The 22,439-nt window shown below is 40.2% G+C and overlaps 1 protein-coding gene and 1 long non-coding RNA gene across 4 annotated transcripts in view; both read left to right on the forward strand.

Annotated features, from left to right (window-relative positions):
- The window catches only part of LOC307211099, a 444,355-nt gene that overhangs the window by 390,181 nt on the left and 31,735 nt on the right, over window positions 1-22,439 (forward strand). The gene's annotated exons all lie outside the window — the stretch shown is intronic.
- PRKCD (protein kinase C delta) overlaps window positions 1-22,439 on the forward strand; it is a 54,878-nt gene that overhangs the window by 12,517 nt on the left and 19,922 nt on the right. For 2 of the 3 annotated variants that reach the window (XM_079967290.1, XM_079967291.1), the window contains exons 2-4: window positions 14,975-15,111; window positions 17,782-17,981; window positions 18,798-18,870. In XM_079967290.1, the coding sequence (XP_079823416.1) occupies window positions 14,997-15,111; window positions 17,782-17,981; window positions 18,798-18,870 (388 nt within the window). In that variant the 5' untranslated portion in view covers window positions 14,975-14,996. The remainder of the gene's footprint in view (window positions 1-14,974; window positions 15,112-17,781; window positions 17,982-18,797; window positions 18,871-22,439) is intronic. The other variant, XM_079967292.1, reaches the window with a different exon arrangement.

Raw genomic sequence — 22,439 nt, forward strand, 5'->3', positions numbered from 1 at the left:
AGTTCCACTTCCCCACCCTTTTGATAGTTAGAGGTGGTAAGTGGCATTTTGTGAGAACGCTTTGGTCCCTTCAAGGGAACTGCCTGGCCCCTAAGCAGCCAAACCACATCCCCCCTTTTCTTCTTATTTTTTTGCTTTGAAACTGCTGTTTCAGGCAATGGTAATTAAGAATGGGAAGGAGATAACTGATGCAGATGCTCCCCCCTCCCCCAGCACTCCCCTCTTCCTCTTTTCTCTCCACACTGCTTGTGAGAGGGCGGGAGTGCAGATGAATGAGAAAGAAAGGATGGGTATGTTTTCATGTTTTCTCCCTCTTATCATTTATGCAACAGCTGCTTTCCAAAATGCTCCTTCCTGGAATGTGAAGAAAGATGAGAGGGAATTCTGGGCAAGCAGAGCCATTGTTAAGCAATGGCTTCTTGCTGCTAATAAGAAACATTAGGAAACTGTGGCACTCAGGGCTGCAGTTCTCTACCAGAAGAAATGCAAGGGGGAAAGGAATGAGAGCTGGGAGTGGGGGTGCGTCTTGAGAAATGGGCAGTGGAGAGATAGGGAAGGCATTGCTTGCGAAATGCCTATTATGGAATTAAATTGGTTTGTTCCACCACCTCCCAGCATCTTCTCAATGGAGTCTGCCAGAGTTGTTGGAAAGTGAATTCTATTTTATGTGCAGGGCTGGGTCCAAGATATTTTGGTGCCAGGGGCAAAGGACAAAATTACACCTCTCTCCCATTCCATTTACTAAAGGCAAACCAGACCTGAGAGCAGCAGACCAGCTGCACAGGGTGGATAGCATTATGCACACAGTTCTGTCTTCTACCATGAGACATTATTTGGGCAGTACTTCAGCATCTGAAATATTTTTTTTGTCAGTTTAGTTGTCAGCAATCAAGCTTAAATACATATAAAATGTGACCCTCTTACTGGAAGCTTAAGATAGTTTCTGGGGTCTCCAGGTGGCCATTGTGGTGGAATGTGATAATTGTATGTAGGCTGAATCCCTGTTTCTGACTTAATAAAGCTGGCGACTCAAAAAGATAGGCCTGAACATATTGCATGACAGGACTCATCACAGCTGGAAGCTGCAAATATGCTTCCTGGTTGTTCCAAACACCACTGAGGTGTGGACAAATTAATAAGCACAGGTCAGGGTGACACATGCTAGGCGCATAGCTTTGGGTTTTTTCTTATTTCAGGTCCTAGTTTGAGTTTCCTGTCTTCCATTAATTTCTTCCCATGAAGATGAAAATGTATTTGTGATTCAACGTTGCCTCAAAGTGGCACAAATCCATATCCCTTGGACACACCAGTTCTGATGTTTATCATTCTCACTTCTTTAACAGAGCCATAGCATGCAGAACAGCTCTGACTGAAACATACTGAACATGAGAGTATGTGGGTTGTGTTCAGTGTTCTCTATGAAATGTCCTCTCAATTTCAAGAGTGCCTTGTGAAACCCATGTGTTCTTACCTTTAACAATATTATATTGATCCTGATGCTGTAGAGGAGCTTGAATCCTAAAACAAAATGCCACTACATAATACAAGGCATACTGTGCCAAGAGCACAATTTCAAACTAAGGCTTCTTTTAAAAAATTGGAAGTACTTTTCACTTTGGTGCCCTTTGTTTCTTTTAATCCTTGACACCAGTAGAGTACTACTGGAAGGAGTATCTGTGGTTCTTTTATGTTAAATTTCACCACAAATAATTGGTACGTATTTGTGAGGTTAAGCACGATAATAGCTGCTAACATCCTGGTCATAAGTTCATTGCTTAGAAATGAAACCCTACTAGTTATTTCTAGTAGAGTTTGTTGAGGACCAGAGCCTAAACCACATGATCAACAAATAATTAGAAGTTGCCAAGAACTAATGCCTGCTTTATTCATGTATGGAAGATAAGAGCATTTTCCTTTTGGCCTGGGAGATGCATGCTCAAATCCCAGCCCAGTCAGTGTTGTTCTAAATCATTGTGCAAGCTGAAGGCAGTCATTCATTGAAAGCCACTGAAATAATAACTGACTGCCACTTCTTTTCATGGTTACATGTTTAGAGAAGATGAAGCCTAATGCACTTGATAATTATAGGAAAAGCTTCATTTTAAGGCTCAGCTGGATATTGTACAAAGCTGTAATGCAACTGCCAAAATAAAAGTGACTATCTGAGTAACACTCTGATGATCAGTAGAATGATTCTTTTCTACAAATATAAACTGAATTTAATAGGTTGTTCATATGGGTATTAAAGTTTATTCCATATTGTTCCTGGCAACCTCTGAATTTGGTGTTGGAGAAGTATGTACAAGCTTATTAGTTCTAGGGCAGAGTGCAATAAACAAAGAAAAAGAAAAGTTGAAAGGTGTTACCAGCCATTGATTGACATGCTAGGGCGTCATACTCAATTACTTCTAAACTGTCCTCAGACAGAAGAAATTGTGTATCCATCTGTTCCTCAAATTTGAAACAGAGTTTACAGTCAAATGCACCAGCAGACTGTTCTTAGTTCAGGACCCTAAGAATGATATCCTAGACAGGTAGCCACTCAATGGTACCAGCCAAATGATGCCCTGATTTTTTTCTTTGAACTAGGAATCAATATAGGTTTTTAAGAAACAAACACTTAATGTGGGCAGAATTTCTGTCCCATCAACAATTTCCTTGTAAAACTGCCAAAAGATTTCTTGGCTTTCTCACAGTGTTGTTATCAGTCCCTGGATTAGATGTGGAGCAGTGAGAGACATACATCTTTAGGAAGCCTCTGGAACTATGAAATAATGTAATCCTGAGAATTGTGTGTGTGTGTGTGTGTGTGTGTGTGTGTGTGTGTTAGTTAAATGGCATCATACTTTCCCCCTGCCCCAGAATGTATGGGGGAAATGGATTTTTAACTTCTGTGTATTTTATCCATTGAGGATAAAGGAGGTTTGAGATGAGAGGTTGGATTGTGGGATAATTGGACTGGCTGGGGGTTGATTCATAGCAAGCCACTGATTCAAATGGAAATGCTGCTCACAATCAGCAGTGCAGGAAAATGGCCTGAATACTATTCCTCTCTATTAAAGGAAGTATGATGAGTTGCCAGCTAATGCATAGATTAAAAAAAAAAATGATGGAAAGAAACTAAATTCTAGAAATGCTGCAGACAAGATCCATTCTAGACTTGGACACCTATGAGATTCTGGTGATTCTATGCAAGTAGAGCATGAGAGTTGCACCCATAGCCCTACAAATGAGAGAGGAAACTCAGGTCTGGGATTTTTAATTGGCAACAAATTTATTAGAAAAACTCTGAAGGATCTGCTGCTGCGTGAAGTGGTTCAAAACAGTGTGGGCTCCTCTAAGTCAGAGAATCATAATACATAATCCTTGTTTTTTTGGACAAGCTTTAAAATGATTTACTTAGTTTATAGGTCTCAGATATGCATTTTCATTATGCAGCAGCAATAAAATAATGCAGGCAAAAATAATCTTAGTTGAAATTCAGCAAGATGGCACTCCATTATTTGCAGTGTGAAGAGTGGGGTGGATGACAGGAAACAGGCCTTTCAGGAGAAGAGAGAGTGTGAACTAAATTAGCCAACTAGCAATTAGAACTCTGTGGTCCTTAACTCCTTCATATACTAACTAGGAAATATGGATTGTTAGGTTTGACTGCAAATCTCCCGCACCTGGGACCTTCTGCATGCAAAACAGATGTCCTACTTTCATCTCCTAGAAGGTGCCTCAAGGTGTTCACCATTTTTTCCCTTCACACCAATTCACCTAACCCAGCACTGTATCTGCCAAAATGGGGAAAAGGTGGGAGCCTGGACAATTGCCAAACTTCCCAAGCCCAGTGTGACTTAGGCAGAAAACCTGTAAAATCCAAAAGTAATCAGGAACTCCAGGGAAGGAAAAATTCTTCTGTGGCTGCAACAATTGGAAACCAGAAAAAAAAAAAATCCCTCACTGATTCAAGGGTAGGTGGGTGGATACTGGTCAAGACCCCACCGCAGAGGCTGCACTGGATAAAACCAGTCCCAACCCGCGTCCTTCCCATCAAAACAAAACCAGTCGTTTTGCAGTTAGTTCCAAGGTCATCTCTGGATGGTTGGGCTGGGTGCAAACCATGTTCCCTTCCCCCCTGCAATTCTGAGGGAGGAGAAATAGTGTGATTTGATCTGCATGGAATTCATGTCACAGCAAACATGGTTATGGCAGCTAGCAAACAAAGTGTTTGTTACTCTAAAGTGAGAGTGTGCAATAAAGGGACAGTGTGAATTTCTGATCACGGGGGTGATATGAATGAGTGTTTACATCCATCTGAACTCTCACGTCAATGCTGCAGTCTTGCTGGGAAGCAGCTACAGTCTTCAAACCAACCAGCTATGTGAGTGGGAGGAGATCGCTGATTACCATCAATTAGAAACTCAACATAGAGAATAGAAACTAGAAAGCTAGCATTAAAACTACATCCTCGGGCATGCTGCTAAATACGATGCCGTTCTTTTAGTAGCAGGCACTTATAGATATATTTATCTTTTCGCTTTTTGGGGAGGGCATGTAGGGAAGGAATGAGAAAATATCTGAAGATATGTGCTGGGGGGTGGGAATATCTTATTACTGAGGGTCAAACTACATGTGCTTGTCTTTTGTGTTATATGTAAATATAAGCCAAGGGAAAGCCTGAGCAGCCTTGCCACTGTGGAGGATGGGGAAGAGAAATGTAACTCTTCCACTCCCTGACACAACTCTGACCATCTCAACATGTCTGGTAGTGCTGGGGAGCAGGAGTCTGTTGTCATTGTGCATGTTGTCACCAATAACATGGGGGAAATGTAACCATGCAGTTCCTGAAGCAAAGGTTTAGATAGGAGATTAAAATTTGAGGTAGTTGTCTCAGAAGCATGTGTGCAGATGCTGTGAAGAAGGTAAATTCCATGTTAGGTATTGTTCAGGAAGAGATCAGAAATGAAGCTGCTAATATTATAATGCCTATGACGTGGCCACACTTGGCATGCTGTCTAAAGCTTTTGTCATTTTTGTCAAAACGGATACCGTGGAGCCGAAAAAGGCACAGAAAAAGGAAACTTAAAATGATCAGGAGCAACTCCCTATAATGAAAGGTTACAATGTTTGTGGTTTTTCAGATTAGAAACACACACACACACACACACACACTCTTAAGTGGGGAGATGATAGAGATGCATAAAATTACACACAACGTCGACAGAGTGGGTAGGGTTACTAGAACCCAGAGTAATTCAGGGAAGATGGGAGATTCACAACAAACGTGAGGGAAAAGGTACTCCTTCATTCTCTTATGTAGTTGCACTGGTGAAGCCAGTGCCACAAGATGGGATGATGGCCACCAACTTAGCTTAAAAGTAAAATTAGACAAATTCATGGAAGATAAGGCTATTGATGACTACTAATCATGAGAGTTAGCGGGGACGCGGGTGGCGCTGTGGGTAAAACCTCAGCGCCTAGGGCTTGCCAATCGCATGGTCGGCGGTTCGAATCCCCGCGGCGGGGTGAGCTCCCGTCGTTCGGTCCCAGCTCCTGCCCACCTAGCAGTTCGAAAGCACTCTTAAGTGCAAGTAGATAAATAGGTACCGCTTTATAGCGGGAAGGTAAACAGCGTTTCCGTGCGCTGGTGCTGGCTCGCCAGATTAGCTTCGTCACGCTGGCCATGTGACCCGGAAGTGTCTCTGTACAGTGCTGGCCCCTGGCCTCTTAAGTGAGATGGGCGCACAACCCTAGAGTCGGACACGACTGGCCCGTACGGGCAGGGGTACCTTTACCTTTAATCATGAGAATTATATGCAACCTCCAGGATTAGTGGTGACATTCCTCAGAATACCAGTCTCTGAAGGGGAAAAGATTGTTGTTGCATTCATGTCCTGCTATTGGCCTTCCCAATGACATCTAGTTGAGAATTTTGATGCTGGACTTGGATGGGTCTTTATTCTAATACAGGAGGGATCACTTGTGTTTTTATCTTCCTACGTGACTTCTAAGAGAAACTCCCATTGGACACTTTCATTGAAATCAAAATGGTAACTTCAAATATTAGTTTTTCCCCCTGTACCTGGCAGAGTAATACTTAAACTCCCCCCTCTATAGACCCCACTGTTCCAGGACTGCTGAGACTTCCCTTGGCCTTCTGTTTATGTAACACACATCCTGATTGCATTCAGACAAATAATATATCTAATTTAGCCCTGAAAGCGTATCTCATTCTGGTTTCTCATACATGTTCCAGAATTGTTTTGTCAAATAATTAATTCTTGAATTTCCGCTTTAAAAAGAAATAAAAATCGGTTTACAGTATATCAATGGATCACTCTGCAGTCATTGTGACAAGTTCACAAATCTTAAATAGTTTGCTTACATCCAAGTATCTTACCTTATTTTTCTTTTTTCTGATTGATTATAAATCCTCTGAACAGGAACTGTAATCATTTCTTTGTTCTGGGCAACATCTAGTACAGTCAGTGCTTGTTCAAAAGAAATCTTGCCTATGAGAGGAAGCTAAAATAGAGATTCAGGTTGAGAGTAATAGATTTAATCCTTGAATTAAGGCACCTTATACTCTTTGGTTTGCTTTCACAGTTTTTTGGTGTATAGCTGGGAGAAAAACGATCTAGCTTGATCCCAAAAATTGATAAAGAATTGGTTTATTTCTACGTTCACCCCCCTCCCCCACCCATGCACTAAATTACGTGTATATGGTCCAGATGCTCATTATTCACACTTACATTTTCTTTCTGTTGAGCATAATCCCCTGGAGACGAGTAACTTTTCCACTGTAGATTTTGTATTTTATTAAAAAGTCATGTTATAATGGAAATGGACTGTTCATGGATTGTTCAAAACAATTTATCTGAAAAGAGCTACATCCAACTCTTTGGTCTGTGAAATTTCCATTTGGTCTTTGAGAGCGGGGAGGAGGATGTTGGAAAGCAAAATATAAATGGAAATTGCTCCATTAGCTGTTTGGGACTCCTTAACATTTGTGAACTGTTGGTGCAGCAGAATCCCTGTAGTTAATCCATTATTTCAATTATGTTAAGCACTGAAGTTAGACTTGTAAAGGAAGTTGGCATTCAGACGGAAATACAGTTAGAGCATAACTGTAAATGGTAGAAGGCTAAAGGCTGCCTATGCAAAAGCAAAAAGCAAAACCACTAACACTTTCTATAAGCATTCATTATTCTTAACATAAATAATCTTTAAGTTGTTTTACACATCTTGGGAGTTGAAGTACTTTAATAAGAGGAAAGAGGGATTCATAAATAGATGAAGTACATTCTTTTAAATGACCACTTGGGACATGTAGGAATGGAGAATAATTTTTCTCATCAAATAAGCTGTTCTGTTATTGTTATTTATTGTGTTTTTATATTTTGCTGAAAGCCACCCAGAGTGTCTGGGGCAAACCAGTCAGTTTGGTGGCATATAAATAATAAAATTGTTGTTGTTACATTGGTCACAGGACATATGCCAGAAAACCTTTTTTCCATATTTCCAGTCAAAATTACTGTAAGTTCGACACCTGCCCATGAAACATTAGCTCATTGTGTATATTGCTGAAAGTGGAATTTTTGATTCATGTTTTAGTGAGAACAGTTGTCATGAAGTAACAGATCAATTCTTGATGTTGCAAAACTGTTACATGAACCACATTGATTATATTTGTAGGGAAGATCAAGCTGGTTAACGAATAAATGGTTTAATGTTAATTGGAGTTCAAATAATATGAGCTAAAACACAAATATTATGTAAAGAAGCTTACAAATGTTACATTTGTCACTATGGATTTACACACTGCAAACAGAAAAATGCCAAAACAAACCATACAATTCAACTGAATTAACTGCATAACTCTCTAGATGTGTTGTATTGCCTCAGCAGCCCCGTGCTAAGGACAAATCTAGGGGGGAAACCTGCCCACATGCTATTTCTGCATGTTTTGAACCCACTATTATTCACCAAGGATAGGAATCCATAAAAACAACATGAAGAACTGGTCCTTCTGCTTAGTTCTGTTGATTTGAAGGTACTGAATTTACAGTAGTTTCAATGTTGGGTGTGCCCTGATTTCCTAGCACGCACCCAGCTACATTTCATCTTTTTTGAACTAGCCAATAAATTTTACATTGTGTGGCTATGCAGTTTTCAAGTGTGTAGCATACTGAGAGGGGAGACCTGTCAGGCAGTGCTGGAAAAAATGGATATAACCTTGGTATAAAGAATAGGAATAAAATTGTATTTCTACTCACACTGTTAGAGGAAGGTTGTTGTTTTTAATGTAAGGTTGCAGTTTTAATATGACAAAAGCTGGGTGATTAATTTGCCAAGGAAAAAACAATTTCACTTGTCTTCAGAATAGAGAACAAAATGTCACTGTTGTTGCCCTCCTGGTAGAACAAATTGTGAGATTATTAACATTCCAGTTTGCAACAATGTCCCTAGTTCTGATTTTTTTACACATTTAATTGTATCACTCAATTCAGAATACTCTTCTAAAAAGGAGCTAAATATGCTTTTTTAGGTACATTTCATTCTGCCTTTTAAAACAAATGCTGGGCGGACAAGATTTGTACATCACAGCCAGTGTTGCAAATTGAGACATGAAAGCTAAGGAGCTAAATGGCACCTTAAACCTAGGTTATGAGCACAACGGAATGTCTAGGCGCACTTTTTTATAAGAAGAACACAAAGTTGAAAATGAACTGCAGCTAAAATACTATGTTCATTTTTCACACTGTCTAGTCCTTCCCCTGCCCACCCCCCTAATATTCATAAGAGGGTCTTTTCTCCAGTCTTCAGAGAGTAGCTGGAAGTGGGGAGGCAGAAAAAGGTCCTCCTTTCCTTCCACTCTGCAGTTTTAATACTGTGCCCTGAGCTCAGAAACTGCTCACACTAATGAAATTCCCTCTCGCAAAATGCACCTAGAAGTTTCAAACACTGATTACAGTATAATTTGCTAATCAAAGCCTGCTACTGATCTTTTAATCCCAACCCTTTCCAAACACCAAAGCTTTGCATAATAAGTTGTGGTTCTAGTATGTTTATTATCTCATTTACACAAAAGCATCTATAGCAAATAGCAACCTTTTAACTACTTGTATATTGGTAGAAACATAGCTTACACTGATACAGGATAAAAACAAACAGGAAAAGAAGATATATAAATATTGATCCAGAGGTATAAGTGGTAACTTGTGAAATGGAAATACATATTTTATTTAAATACATATTTTATGTAACCAGCAAGTATATAAATGACTGTTTATATATAAAACAAAACGTCTAGTCTCAGTAAGAGCTTGCTTTTTTCTTTTTCTTATTTTTGTAGACAGGGTTGGGGATGGGCAACTGGGAGATTGCCTGACAAGGTAGCAGGGAGGTCAAACTTGGGCCTTGGTAGCACTTTCAAATCCATTTTTGCCTTGAGAGTTGCAAGAGATTCTCACTTTGAAAACTGGTGTCTGTACCTTCCAAGCTTTATGCATGTGTATAGAGTGGCTTCTGGGGGTCTTTTGGCCAGATAAGAAGGTTCCAGTATACAGTGGTACCTCAGGTTAAGAACTTAATTTGTTCCTGAGGTCTGTTATTAACCTGAAACTGTTTTTAACCTTAGCTAATGGGGCCTCCCGCTGCTGCGCTGCACAATTTCTGTTCTCATCCTGAAGCAAAGTTCTTAACCTGAGGTACTATTTCTGGGTTAGCAGAGTCTGTAACCTTGAAGCATCTGTAACCCAAGGTGCCACTGTAGTTCCTTAAGTTTTTTTTATAGCATAAATTCATATTTCTTTTTTGACTGAGAGGTTTTCAACCTTTTTGGGTCCATGGCTCCCTTGACCAACTACATTCTTTCTGTGGGACTCAGGAGCCCAGTTATGTCACCCCTTGCCTGCAGAGCTGGCAGCCTCTCACCCTTTTTTGAACACCCTCCCTTGTGAAGTATTCCCTCAGCCTCCTCTCTTCTCCCCTCTCCTTAGGAGTCCTCTGGGCAACTGCAGCTGCCACCCTTGGTCTCTGAGCTTCCCCCCTGCCCCAGGTGTACTGCTGCTTCTCATTAAAGCATAGCTTATTTTTAATGGCCATTTAATGTGATTTGTGAACCAAGCCAATATATTTTCCACAATGCACTGAAATATTGTGACTAAATCTTTACTTTTATTTCTCATAGATTACTGAAATATTGTTTCTACATTTTGTAAGTAGCTTATCCTCCCACCTTAAAGCTATCACAAACAAAATATCTTAACATTTTGTTTTTGTTTTGTTTTTTTAACAGATAAAGCACTATGTTTCATTCCAGTAAACATTGTTTTGTTAGCAGCTGTTATGTTCCTTGGAGTGCTATGAGAGCTGCTGTAGAGACCTCTGAAATATAGGAAAGCAAACAGTTTCCGCTCAGCTTTTGTCAGTCTAGCAGTACTTTGTTTTAAAAATGGGAGATATTGGTCCAGTTCATGCACAATGCTCAAACATGGAACAGCATAAATGAGTAAATGTGGATTTCCAAGGTGAAGTTTGTATCTGCTGTGCTCCTCATCTGCTACTGCAGCAGCTGCAGAAAACAAATATTGCTTACAGCTTGAGATTTGTCTGGACAAGAAAAACCACAGCCTTGGTTCAGATGTATTACAGCTGTACCTCTTGTTACGTCAGTCTCCGCCTGCGTTTTTTCAGGATACGAATGCGGCAAACCCGGAAGTGTATACTTCCAGGTTTCGTCATGCGTGCATGCACAGAAGCGCTCTGCGCATCTTGCATGTGTGCAGAAGCGCTCTATCGTGCTGTGTGTGTGCGCAGAAGTGGCACTATAGTTGCAGACTTTTTAGGGTGTGAACAGCACCCTAGAATGGATCAAGTCCATAACTAGAGGTACCACTGTACTGAGCCCAGCAACAGGACTGGGGAAATAATGCAGCAGGTGTGATCTTAAGTTTTGGCACCCATTTGTGCACACTGAATCATGATTATGTGTGAACCAGGCCAGCGAGTCACCAAGTAATTGGAAACTATCAAACCTGAATTCTTCTTTTCCTGTTCTTAACAGTCAATGACATCTTGAATAAAATTTGTGGAAAGCCTGTTGGCTCTTAAATGTATTTTAGGATCCTTGCTAAGTACCACTTGCTTGCAATGGGTGTATCTGTATACGGTACAAAAACACTTATGCAAATATCAGCTCAAGGAGTAGATGGGAAATGCTGAGTTCTCCCCCTAAATGGTAGTCGAATAATCATGTTGGCAATGATGAACATTAGTTTACTAGGAAAATGCTCACCACAGCAAAAATAAAAAGCATTTGATCCACATTACAATCTCTTCCTCTTTAAAATAATATTTCATTTATTTTCAGTTTTATAGCCTGCTGTAAGAGCTTCCATTTTCAAAGAAGGATATGTACCTTGGAATGAAAGGGTTTATAATAGTTTGTTCCCTACTCAGTAGCAAGCAAAGCATATTATCTGAGAAGGTCAGTTCAGGAATATGTACAGTTTGAACTGTTTAAAAGGATCTGATTCATACTCTAGAAACTGTGTCTTTCATATATATGTTTGGGATAAATAGAAATAATTGGTGGCGGGGGATCTAAACTCACATAGTCAAATAGACAGCTAGGAGATGTACTGGCAACACCAAGAAGTGCCTCTGAAAGCTGAGCTGCCAATGAGAAAGGCCTTTTCCTGGCTTTGTTTCTGGCCCTCCCCATCACCAGTGCTGTTCTTCTAGAAAGAAAAGGTGCCAGTACTCACCATGAAATTGTTGTTACAACAAGTGCCATACTTTTACCCTTGAGCGCCCCCAGAAAAAGCACTGCCCATCACTGATACTGTCTTAATTCATGGCAGCAAGGGATAATAGGCCTCTGGCAAAGGTTAGAATCATAGAGCTGGAAGGGACCCTGAGGATCATCTAGTCCAACCCCTGCAATGCAGGAATATGCAGCTGTCCCATACAGGGATCAAACCTGCAACCTTGGCGTTATCAGCACCACGCTCCAACCAACTGAGCTATCCAGTGTTATGTTATTACTGCAAAATGCATGTTCTTCTCACTTCCATTTCGCTTTGAAATCTACTCCATTCATAACATAGTCTGGAGTGAAACAAAAAGAAAGGGGGACTTTCTGGAAAGTGGAACTGGAAGAATCTAGAAGGTGGCATACCTGTGCCAATGACTGGAATGACCAATGGATGGGATGGTGGTGGTCTGACTAATCAAGACTGGAAGAATAACCCAAGAAAATCTTTAATAAAAACATTTTTTAAAAAATGAAAGAAGACTGGAAGAATTGAAGGCTGGACCTCCTTCATTTATTCACACCAGCCATTCTGTGAGGTGGCAAATGGTGGCAAGGAATTTGTGGCATCATTGTGTATCTTATGGTTGGCTTTGCTTATAGTAATCAGGGTGTATTTCTCAGTTTAGGTTATAACATAATAAAAAGGTAAAGGTACCCCTGCCCGTACGGGCCAGTCTTGACAGACTCTGGGGTTGTGCGCCCATCTCACTTAAGAGGCCAGGGGCCAGCGCTGTCCGGAGACTTCCACTGGTAAGCGGTCCCTATTTATCTACTTGCACCCGGAGGTGCTTTCGAACTGCTAGGTTGGCAGGCGCTGGGACCAAGCAGCGGGAGCGCACCCCGCCGCAGGGATTCGAACCGCCGACCTTTCGATCGGCAAGTCCTAGGCGCTGAGGCTTTAACCCACAGCGCCACCTGCGTCCTATAACATAATAAGTGGTGCTTATTTGAAATTATACACCAGTTATTTATGGTTATGTTAAAATACAACATTAAAATACGACATTTTTAATAATAGCAAATGAAACCCTTCTTTGGTCTAACAAAACAGTATGCAAGAGTGTACTGTGCATTTAAAAAATGGTTTTAAGCCAATTTAAGACAGAAGGGACACTTTGCAACAATTCGCGTTGTAGTATGGTTTCTGGAGATCAATTACTGATACAGTGGAAAGAGCGCCACCTACTGATTTGCCAGGATGAGCCGCTGACAAGCAAGTTTTTTGCAGATCTCATGTGGAAATCTACCTGTGGAACAGAATTGCTCTGTGATTAAGATTGACTTCAGTGTAAGGAAGTAGGAAAGGTTATATTTGTGTGGTTGCTAAGGCAGGACAGGTGAAGAGTGTTACTAAAAGCAATGGAGAAATTAAATATATATAGATATACTGTATAGATATAATGGGGATTACAATTGTGAATTCATTTTTGTCTTTTAATTGAGGAAACCAAGATGTGTGTTTGCCCTGCAATCTCATGCCAAAATACACATCAGATCTGAAAATATTTTTATAATAACACGCATGTAATTGAGAGAACAAGCAGACAGTAGGAAATGGGGTACAAATAATTCCAAATGATTTAAGCAAGCAAATTGGGGAAAGAAGAAAGACAGGATAGAACCTGATCTGATTTGTGGGTTGGAGTAGTTTTGTTTTTTAAAAAAGACTGAAACTACTAGGTGGCAGGGGAAAGTACTAAAACCAGATGCTTTTGTACTTCATGCATATTTCACAAGTGAAATACTGGACTTCTTAATTATGCAGGCAAATAGATAACAGAAGTTTATCTGTGTGAAAGGTTTCCCATGCACATGAATGATGATTCAATCAAGCTTCACATATTTTGAGGTTTAGATCATAGTTTCTGGCTGTAATGCTTGAAGTTTGTACTGAGAATGTGCAGACTGAATGTCTTGTGATATGTTAGAAAATGTAAGGATGACCTCATGTCTATTTGTAAACATCTAACAGACTTCTTTTTAGTTTATCTTTCATTACAGATTTTGTTTTTCTTTTATAGTAATATTGGACCACAGGCTTTCTAAAGCAGAGTTTTCTCTTAGGTCTGAAATATTTGTCATCTAGTGTTGCTTTAAAAGATGTATAGCTAATATGTCAAATTGGAAGCATTTTAACTTTAATGTTTATATTTAAGTATGCATGATTTGCTTATAATTTTGTACTGTATTTATTTATTCTATGATATGCTTTTATGTAAGCCACCTTGATTTCAATTTGGGGGTTGGGTGAGATATTAGTGTTTTGAATGAGAAGACTTATAACATTAAAATCTTGATACCAAGCTGTCTAGACAAAGTAGGGGTAGTGATTTATTTAAAGTAAGATGAAGCAAACAAATGAACAACATTTGTGCTCTCATTTAGTCCAGAGAAGAATGAAACATTCTACTGATGACTTGTTTTTGGTGCTCGTGTCAGCCTTAAACACAATGACAGAACTGCAGGGAGCCAAACACATGTTTGCTTTCTGTTAATAAATTTGTCATTAGCTAAATACTGGTGGGGCTTAAGTGTCTTATCAAGATGGACAGTGATCTAGAGCAATAAGTTTCCAACAGCAGGATAAGAAAAATGAAGAGATTTATGTATGATGTGTCAGTTAGAAAGGTTAATTATGGCCACTAGCCAAAGATATGTGGTTTGGTTCCAAAAAGTGTGCACTGGTCATCCAAGGAAGGCGTTCCTGCAGTTTTCAAATCTTTCAGCCATCTGCAGCCTCTCTTATGCCATATCTCACACCATTTCCCAGGGTCCTCAGACCTTATAGATCTGGTTTTTGGGGTACAGAAAGTGTGAAAACCTCTATTCCATGAGAAGAACAAGACACTTAGTTCTTAGGATCTGAGACAATATGCACACAAGAACATGATGCATTTTGGGGTTTGGTTTTAAAAAGCTATATGTGAACTAGAATGTCTGGATTCAGATTTCCTCTGAATTGGATTTATTATAACTTTACCAGAAAGAAAGAAGCATCTAATCTTTTTCCTATAAATTTAGCCAACTCAGCAGATGGGTCTCAGAGCACACCAGGAGTTGATTTCAAGCAAGGTTTACTGAGTCCTTTCTTCGGCTTATTTTCTCCACACAGCCCAATTTTTAACTCTAGCCTTAACTTTTTTGTCTGTTTTCCCCCCCGTGTAGGTTTACAATTGTGCTATGAGAAATGGCTCCCTTCTTACGAATATCATTCAACTCCTTTGAGCTAGGACCTATGCCGAATCAAGGGGAGCAACCACAGCCATTCTGTGCAATAAAAATGAAAGAGGCCTTGACTACAGGTAAGAAGATTGATCAGTTGAATTGATTCCATTTGTGGTCTGGAATTCCTCACATATGGTCTGGCAGGACCAGAGTCTAATTGTGTGCTTGTTTATGAGAAAGGAAATCTCACTGAGTCAGTAGCGATGTACTCCAAAGTAAATGTGTATACAATTACAACCTTAAGGTGTCAAAGGATGCAGTTTCTAGTCTAATGTATGTGGCATAGGTCAGTTTAATCCCAATGACAGGGAAAGAGTGAAGAATATGGCTATTTGTGTACAGCATCATTTGGATTTAAGTCATCTGATCATAGGCAATGTATCAGGAAGAGATATTATTATTATTATTATTATTATTATTATTATTATTATTAATTTATACCCCACCCATCTGGCTGGGCTTCCCCAGCCACTCTGGGCGGCTTCCAACAAAATATTAAAATACCGTAATACATCAAACATTAAAAGCTTCCCTTTTTATCAGGATAAAGAGGTTCCCTAGAGCTTCGATGGATAAACCCTGGCCCTGTGTGACTCCTTTCTTAGAAGGCTCAGGAGTATTGCTGGCCTTCCTTGCTGAACTTTAGACCCTTAAAAATATTCTTGAGGCCTTTTCTTTTGCACTGCATGAAAACCAATTGTCACCCAGGGCTTGGACTAAAAATAGTTACATAATAAGTGCTTTCTTTCCCTCTAACTTTAAGCTAATGGCTGTTACTATTAGAACTAGAAAAGCTCGTTCATTTCCATTCTATTTGTTCCATGGATCCTTTTTGGAAAGAAATGAATGGACCCTTTTTTTGTTGTTGTTTCATTTATTATGGAACAAATGCATATCCATACTGTGAATGAAGATTTAAAAGTATTGCTCTGGTTTATTTTGAATACTTTTGGGTACACAAATTGTTCAGCAAAATGGATAAACTGAAAATCTTTAATATTTTATCTGTTCATAAGTGATACATATACACTTTTATGTCAGTGTAACCATTGTGGGAGAGCATGTTGAAGTTGGAAAAAAAAAATCATTTGCCCTCTGTCTCATAATTAACATAATTAACATTTTCTAATTCTGGTCCATGTACCAGTAAAATCAGTGCACCCAAACGTCACTCAAGTGAACATTTTCTGGCCAAATGTAAAATGGGGAAAATATTTTCTTAGGCCCAGGCTGATTGCTGCATAGTCGGATTTCCTCCTTTTAGGCCAACACAGTCAAGCATGTGTTAGATCACCACGAGAAATGGATAGGGTTCCTTTAAAATCTTCAAGAAAAAATGTAACAGATGCTGGAGGGGATACTAGAGCAGCATTTATCTTTATCTGGAAATTCATGGGCTGCCGATCTGCCTTTGAGGACATTGTTATAGAAGTTGCCACAACAAAATTGCAGAAAGGGTGGAGGTTGGGAGCTCTGGAATTCACTTTTCATTAATTGAAAACATCTGCTCTGAGTAGCTGTTACTAGAAAGGATCTCTGAGACCAGGTAAAAGCTTTTTGGCAGAAGCAGAGGAGATAAAGCAGAACTCTGCAGAATGCAGAATATCCTCAGGTGGCTATTTGTGAACATTTGGCAAGCTAACATCAGCCTGCTTGTCAAATACCTAATTTATAATGTTGGTTTTGGCAGTCCTTACCTAATAAAGCCAAACTGAGGTGCTATTCTTTACTACTGTTTGGACAGTCCATCATACTGAGAGACGTGCATCAAACAAAACAGCTGTTGGATAAACATAAACTTAACTCTGAACTTAAATCCTATGTCAGAATATTAAGGAACCAATCACTCTCCATACAGTTTACAGAGATTCAGCTATTTATCATGGCTCAACTAACACAGTTGCCAAAATTGGGCCTGGATATTAGGCCACATTTGGAAATCTGAGAAACTTGTGGGCACCACTATAAAATGGCTACCCTTGGGCATCTATCTAGTCACAGAAAAGCTGCCCAAGGGATCATAACTTTGCAAAAGAGAGAGGGAGAGCATGCCTATAAGAGAGAAGTTGGCTCTGAATCCCAACTTTCAAAACAGACATTTCCCGTGCCCCAAAGCACAACCACATAACCCATTTCAGAGAAGTAACACACATCCACCCCCCAAAGCAGCTAAACAATTTTGGCAATTCCCCAAATCTGGAAAAGCTGTGGGGGCATTGGGAAAATCAGGGGAAATCCACTCACGACCTTAAGGCACAAAAAACAGGCAAACTCTACTGAAGAAGTCAAACAAGTGAGACCCACCCATGTACCCCAAAAAGCAACACACATGTTGAAGGCAAAATCCATCAACACATACAAGAGAAACATCCCACATGGGTCCCAGTGTCATTCTGGGGAAGGGAAAGGGAAGAGGGGTGATGTGGTTGGAGGCCTGTACTTGGTTTTCCTAGGAGCTCAGTGCCACCCAAAGCACAATAAAGGAAAATAAACTTTTTAAACAATGAGAAGAGCCAGGGTTCTCCATTGGGGCAATGAGCTGGGGAACATTGAACATTATTCAATGTTCATTGGCTGTTATTGCAATTAATGTGTTTGGAAAATATCCTTCCTTGTTATCTTAACATTGTTGAGATTATTTCCTGGCTATAGTTCTAATAAAATTAAAATTGTCTGTTGTTTGTGATTGTGAAATTTAGTGTTTTCCTGGCAGCTCTTCATTTATGCCTTTTCTGTGACATTTCCAGAGAGAGGCAAAACCTTGATTCAAAAGAAACCCACTATGTACCCAGACTGGAAATCTTCATTTGATGCCCACATTTATGAGGGCCGCGTCATTCAGATTGTTCTCATGAAAGCAGCAGAAGACCCATTATCTGAGGTGACTGTGGGTGTATCTGTTTTGGCTGAAAGATGTAAGAAAGGCAATGGGAAAGCAGAATTCTGGGTGAGTATGACACCATGTGATTAATTATTTTCTACTGTGTTACCCTAGGTCTATACAGCTTAGAACCAGATCTCTAGAGGATCACATGCTCATAGCATATGAATTTTTCACTTGTTAAGATTATTCTCAGCAGAACTTCATGTTCTCAAAAAATGGGAATGCTCCTTGTCTAGTTCCTTAGAAAAGGAACATAATGTGTGCTTCAACGTGCCTCATGTCCTTGATGTCATTACTGTGTCTTATTTCCACAACCTTGCTCTGTATCCCTGACGGGGATAGAGAAAAGATTAGGCTAATTTGTGATAAACTGATGGGCCTTGCAGTTGTGACGTGTGCCCTCAGGATTTTAATCTGTCGGATGAAGTGCTGGTGAGCTAGTGGATCTGAGGCTGATAATTTACCCCAAAGTGAATTTGCCAGCAGTGGGTGGCGTTGTAACCTGGTAGTCCATAAATCGGGGCAAAGCTCAAATGATGTTCTGCTTATTTAGAGAGGCTCTCAGTGAGAAACTGTGGGAATCAGTGGTATTTGGGTTAATGCAAATTATGTGGAACTTCCATACAGCCAGACAATCCTTGTATGGTTTTATTGTTTACATTCAGCTGACGATAAATAAAATGTGGGGTGACTCCGTAATAATTAAGAAACTAACAGTATCAACATTGTTGTCATTGTGAAATAGATGTGAGAGAGAAGGAAAGTAGTCTTCAACTGTGACTTGCCCCTCTGCATGTGAAATTTTCAGAATGTAGAACAAGATGTTTGTAGGAATTTTAGTGTAACTGGAAGGTAATTTGTTGATTTTGTTCTTCTTAGCTTGACTTGCAACCTCAAGGGAAAGTATTGATGGCTGTACAATATTTTCTAGAAGATGGAGGTAAGGAAATGGGTGAATATTAATATTATTATTCTTCAATATGATGATGATGATGATGATGATGATGATGCAATATATAGTAAACATTAACTTTAAATTGGATGGCGTTAGCTTGGATCCAGAGATGTGACAATGGAAGGTGACTTCCCTGTTCCTCCTTCCCTCCAGCAGCCTCCTAAGTCCCCTGAAGAGCCTCTTGGGGTAGCCTATGGAATGGAGTGAGTTGTGGCATGGGAGCTGAGGATGAGGAAATCTTCCCAGATGTAATGGGAGGTTCCCCAACCCTCAGAAAAAGTTGGGAGGCATCTCAGAGGGCTGCCAGGGGAAGAGTGTGAGCTTCTTTGCCTCACCCAAGTCAGACATGTGTGAGGAGGTTCTGTGTACATACTCACATGAGCATTCTTCCATGCAAGGGGGAATATGCAAAGGGCCACAGATTAGTGGTAGAGCATTTGCTTTTCATGCAGAGGGTCCCAAATTCAGTCCTCAACATCTCCAAGTTGGGCTGGCAATGTGTGAAAACCTGGAGAGCTGCTGCCAGTCATTGTAGAGAAAGCTGAGCTAGGTGGAATGATGATGTAAGTCAATATAAAGTACTTTTCAAGGTTGCACATAAATGATCGTAGATGCCCTTCTGATGTGTGCATGGACATTGATGGATGGGTGACTGGCCATGGGATGTGGTGAGAGGCCAGCTGATAGGGACTCTTAACCACCTTATGCGCCCTTTTATGTGTTGTGGTCATCTGGACACAAACTCAGAAGCTTCTGCTTCATAAGCGTTGCTGAAAATTCATTTTCTATACCACAGGTGTTCCTCAGCCTGTTATCAAAGTGTTCTTGTTACCCGAAAGTGCACTGGCAGACACTTTGCTTCAGCAAAAGAAGTCACTTTGATCCTCTGCCACCCTCAAGAGGTTGCACAGGGTATGATCATTTCTACCGCTGTTCTTCCTTTTTAGCCCATCATGGTTGCTCAAGGAGTTACAAAATCCAATGATTTCCTTGGGCCTGGCAGGACTGGAACAACATTGGTTGATACATTTGCATACTATGCCCAGTTTAAATAAACCAGTGTTTTGCTTCCAGGGAAAAGGTATTGCATCAGCACTGAAAGCTCACTAGTTTGGTGAATTTTCACTGGGTAAACTACCAAAAGCACATCTTGTCAGTCACCTGAGGTACCATGATCTCCCGTGAAGTGTATTCTTTTGCCCATTTGATTGCAAACAACATGGACAAAGAAATTCTCAAGGGGTTGCAGGCACCTGTAAAGCCTGCTCCCATTGCCTGCATGGTTTGATTTCTGACTATGCAGGCAAAGCCTTGGGGGATTGCAAGCAATGATGGTCATATGGTTGGCATATGGACTGCAAGAGGCCACATCTTTACTTGCCCCTATGTGTGGGCATGTCTTGGGAGAAACTACCTTGTGTGCCTAATTAGGACCTAATTAGGAACGTGTAAGCAGAAAAATATTCTCATATATAGTACTTGTAATTTATTATGCAAGTTTATGGCAAGAAATTTTACAATACATCCGGTCTAGGAGCAACCTGCACATATCTCCAATGCACACATGGCACTCTTACATGCTAAGGATCTTCACCTATTCAGTGGTATAGGCAGCTTGCTGCACACATTTCATTAAAAAAATTAAGACATTTATTCAAAAGTTATAGTACAATTACTATACAATACATTTTCAATCAATATATCCCCTCCACAGACAGCTCTGTGATGATGGTGGCATTAAAATATTCTGTTCCTCTTCAATAAAAGAGAAAAAGAAAGACCAGATTGTCTCAAAGCTATCTTTTTTGGAGATGCCTTTGATTAGTTGCTGATGGTATGTGAGGCATTCTGATAGAGCAATGATCCAGATGTTATTAACCCAAGCCTCTGTTGGTATATGAGAAGTTTCCTTCCATAGTTTCATGATGAACAGAGCAATTCGCTTGTCACTGAACTAAAATGGCATGTTTCCAAATTGATGTGCCCTAGATTATATTCTCTTCTCCATATGAGAGCAGAAATAATATTCTATCATTCCTGGAATTGAGGGGTTGAACGCTAGATTTGGGGTCCCACAAATGAGTCTTCTCCCCTCCCCCCCATATAAAAATGATGCTTATAAGAAGTAGAACTGGTTGCCAATTTCTTTGTTTATTTTAATGAAGTTACTGACCTTATCCAGTCACAGAACTTAGCACCTCAGTGGTTGGTTTACTTTCATACTGAGTGTCTCACTCTCTGTGTTAAGCAGCTTTGGAGGCAGCAAGAATAGCTTTCTCTTTCTGGAATTATGCCGCGGACTTCAGCAATAAAATGGAAGGGTTTGTCAATTGCTTTCTTTGAAAAATAGGTAGTTTCAGTAGGGAACAAAGTATTATAGCATTTTCAGTGGGTGGGGAAGATTATATGGATTATCGAATGCTCATTAACTGCAGGTTAATGCAGGAAAGAGTTATCTGAAAAGTGTTGCCTATTTCTGTGTGATTTATAGATTGTATTAATACGTATGCATGTTTTCCATAGCTAAATTTCTTTTTAATGGACCCACAGTAAATGGCAATAACTGGCAATATTTCCATCTGATAAAACTCTTAATGGGAATTGTAGCTTTCTTTCACTGTTCATTCACTACCCCCATTCATTTCAATGGAAACTGTGCCAGAGGTCTGAGCAAAGGTTTTTCCTTTGTTTGGTAAGATGTGAAAGCTTGGTGGCATGTTCTAATATTTATAGGCTTTGACAGCTTTCCACAATTTTTTCATGCTAGTTGCTATCACTTGAACTGCTGTACATGGCAGAATTCCCTAAATAGTGTGTAAGAAGTGTAGATTTCCATTTTTTTAAAGATTTTGCTAAAAGTTGTCCACATCTTCATGGCTTCATAAAAATAGAATGCAGGGAGGATGAGGGGTAGGGTAAAAGGGGTAATTTTTCCTTCCACTTTGTTCCAGATGCCTCCTATCCTTGATTCGGTTAAATATAGAGGACAACTTCTGCTAGGCATGTCACTTAGTGGATCAGGGATTATGTTTGTGAATGGCATCCAAATGCAGATCTGAATGTGCATCCCATTGAAAACAATGTAGTGTTTACAGACTACCTGTGCACGTTTTGGTGCATTTGTATGAACATCTGACACAGTGAGTGACTATGCATGGAGATGCATAATTCTGAGCACGGATCTCCTTTCCTGGATTAGTCCATAGTACTGGCGACAGATTCCATAGCCCACCTGGGCTTCAGAATGCCTATAAGGGTGGGGGATTCTGTGCATGTCCTCCAATACCAGTTCTTCCCTTGTGATCCTTTAAATGGCAGTGGGGAATTATTGAGGCCAAGCTCCCAGACTGAAGGGGAGCAAGCCCCAAGCCACTTTATTCACTTCAGCCAATCTCCCATTTCTGACTGGATGAAAGCTGATCCCACAATTATAGGGGAAAGAGGTGTACAGTCCCTGCTCTTGCCAGCCTTTGGGAAGCTCGGTATTATCTTTTTTTCCTGCATACCTCAGGAATCCATCTCCCCAAGTATGCAGGAATCTGCTCCTACCCTCTTCCTAGAACTGC

Source organism: Podarcis cretensis (assembly GCF_951804945.1).
Source record: "Podarcis cretensis genome assembly, chromosome: 2".
NCBI lineage: Eukaryota > Metazoa > Chordata > Lepidosauria > Squamata > Lacertidae > Podarcis > Podarcis cretensis.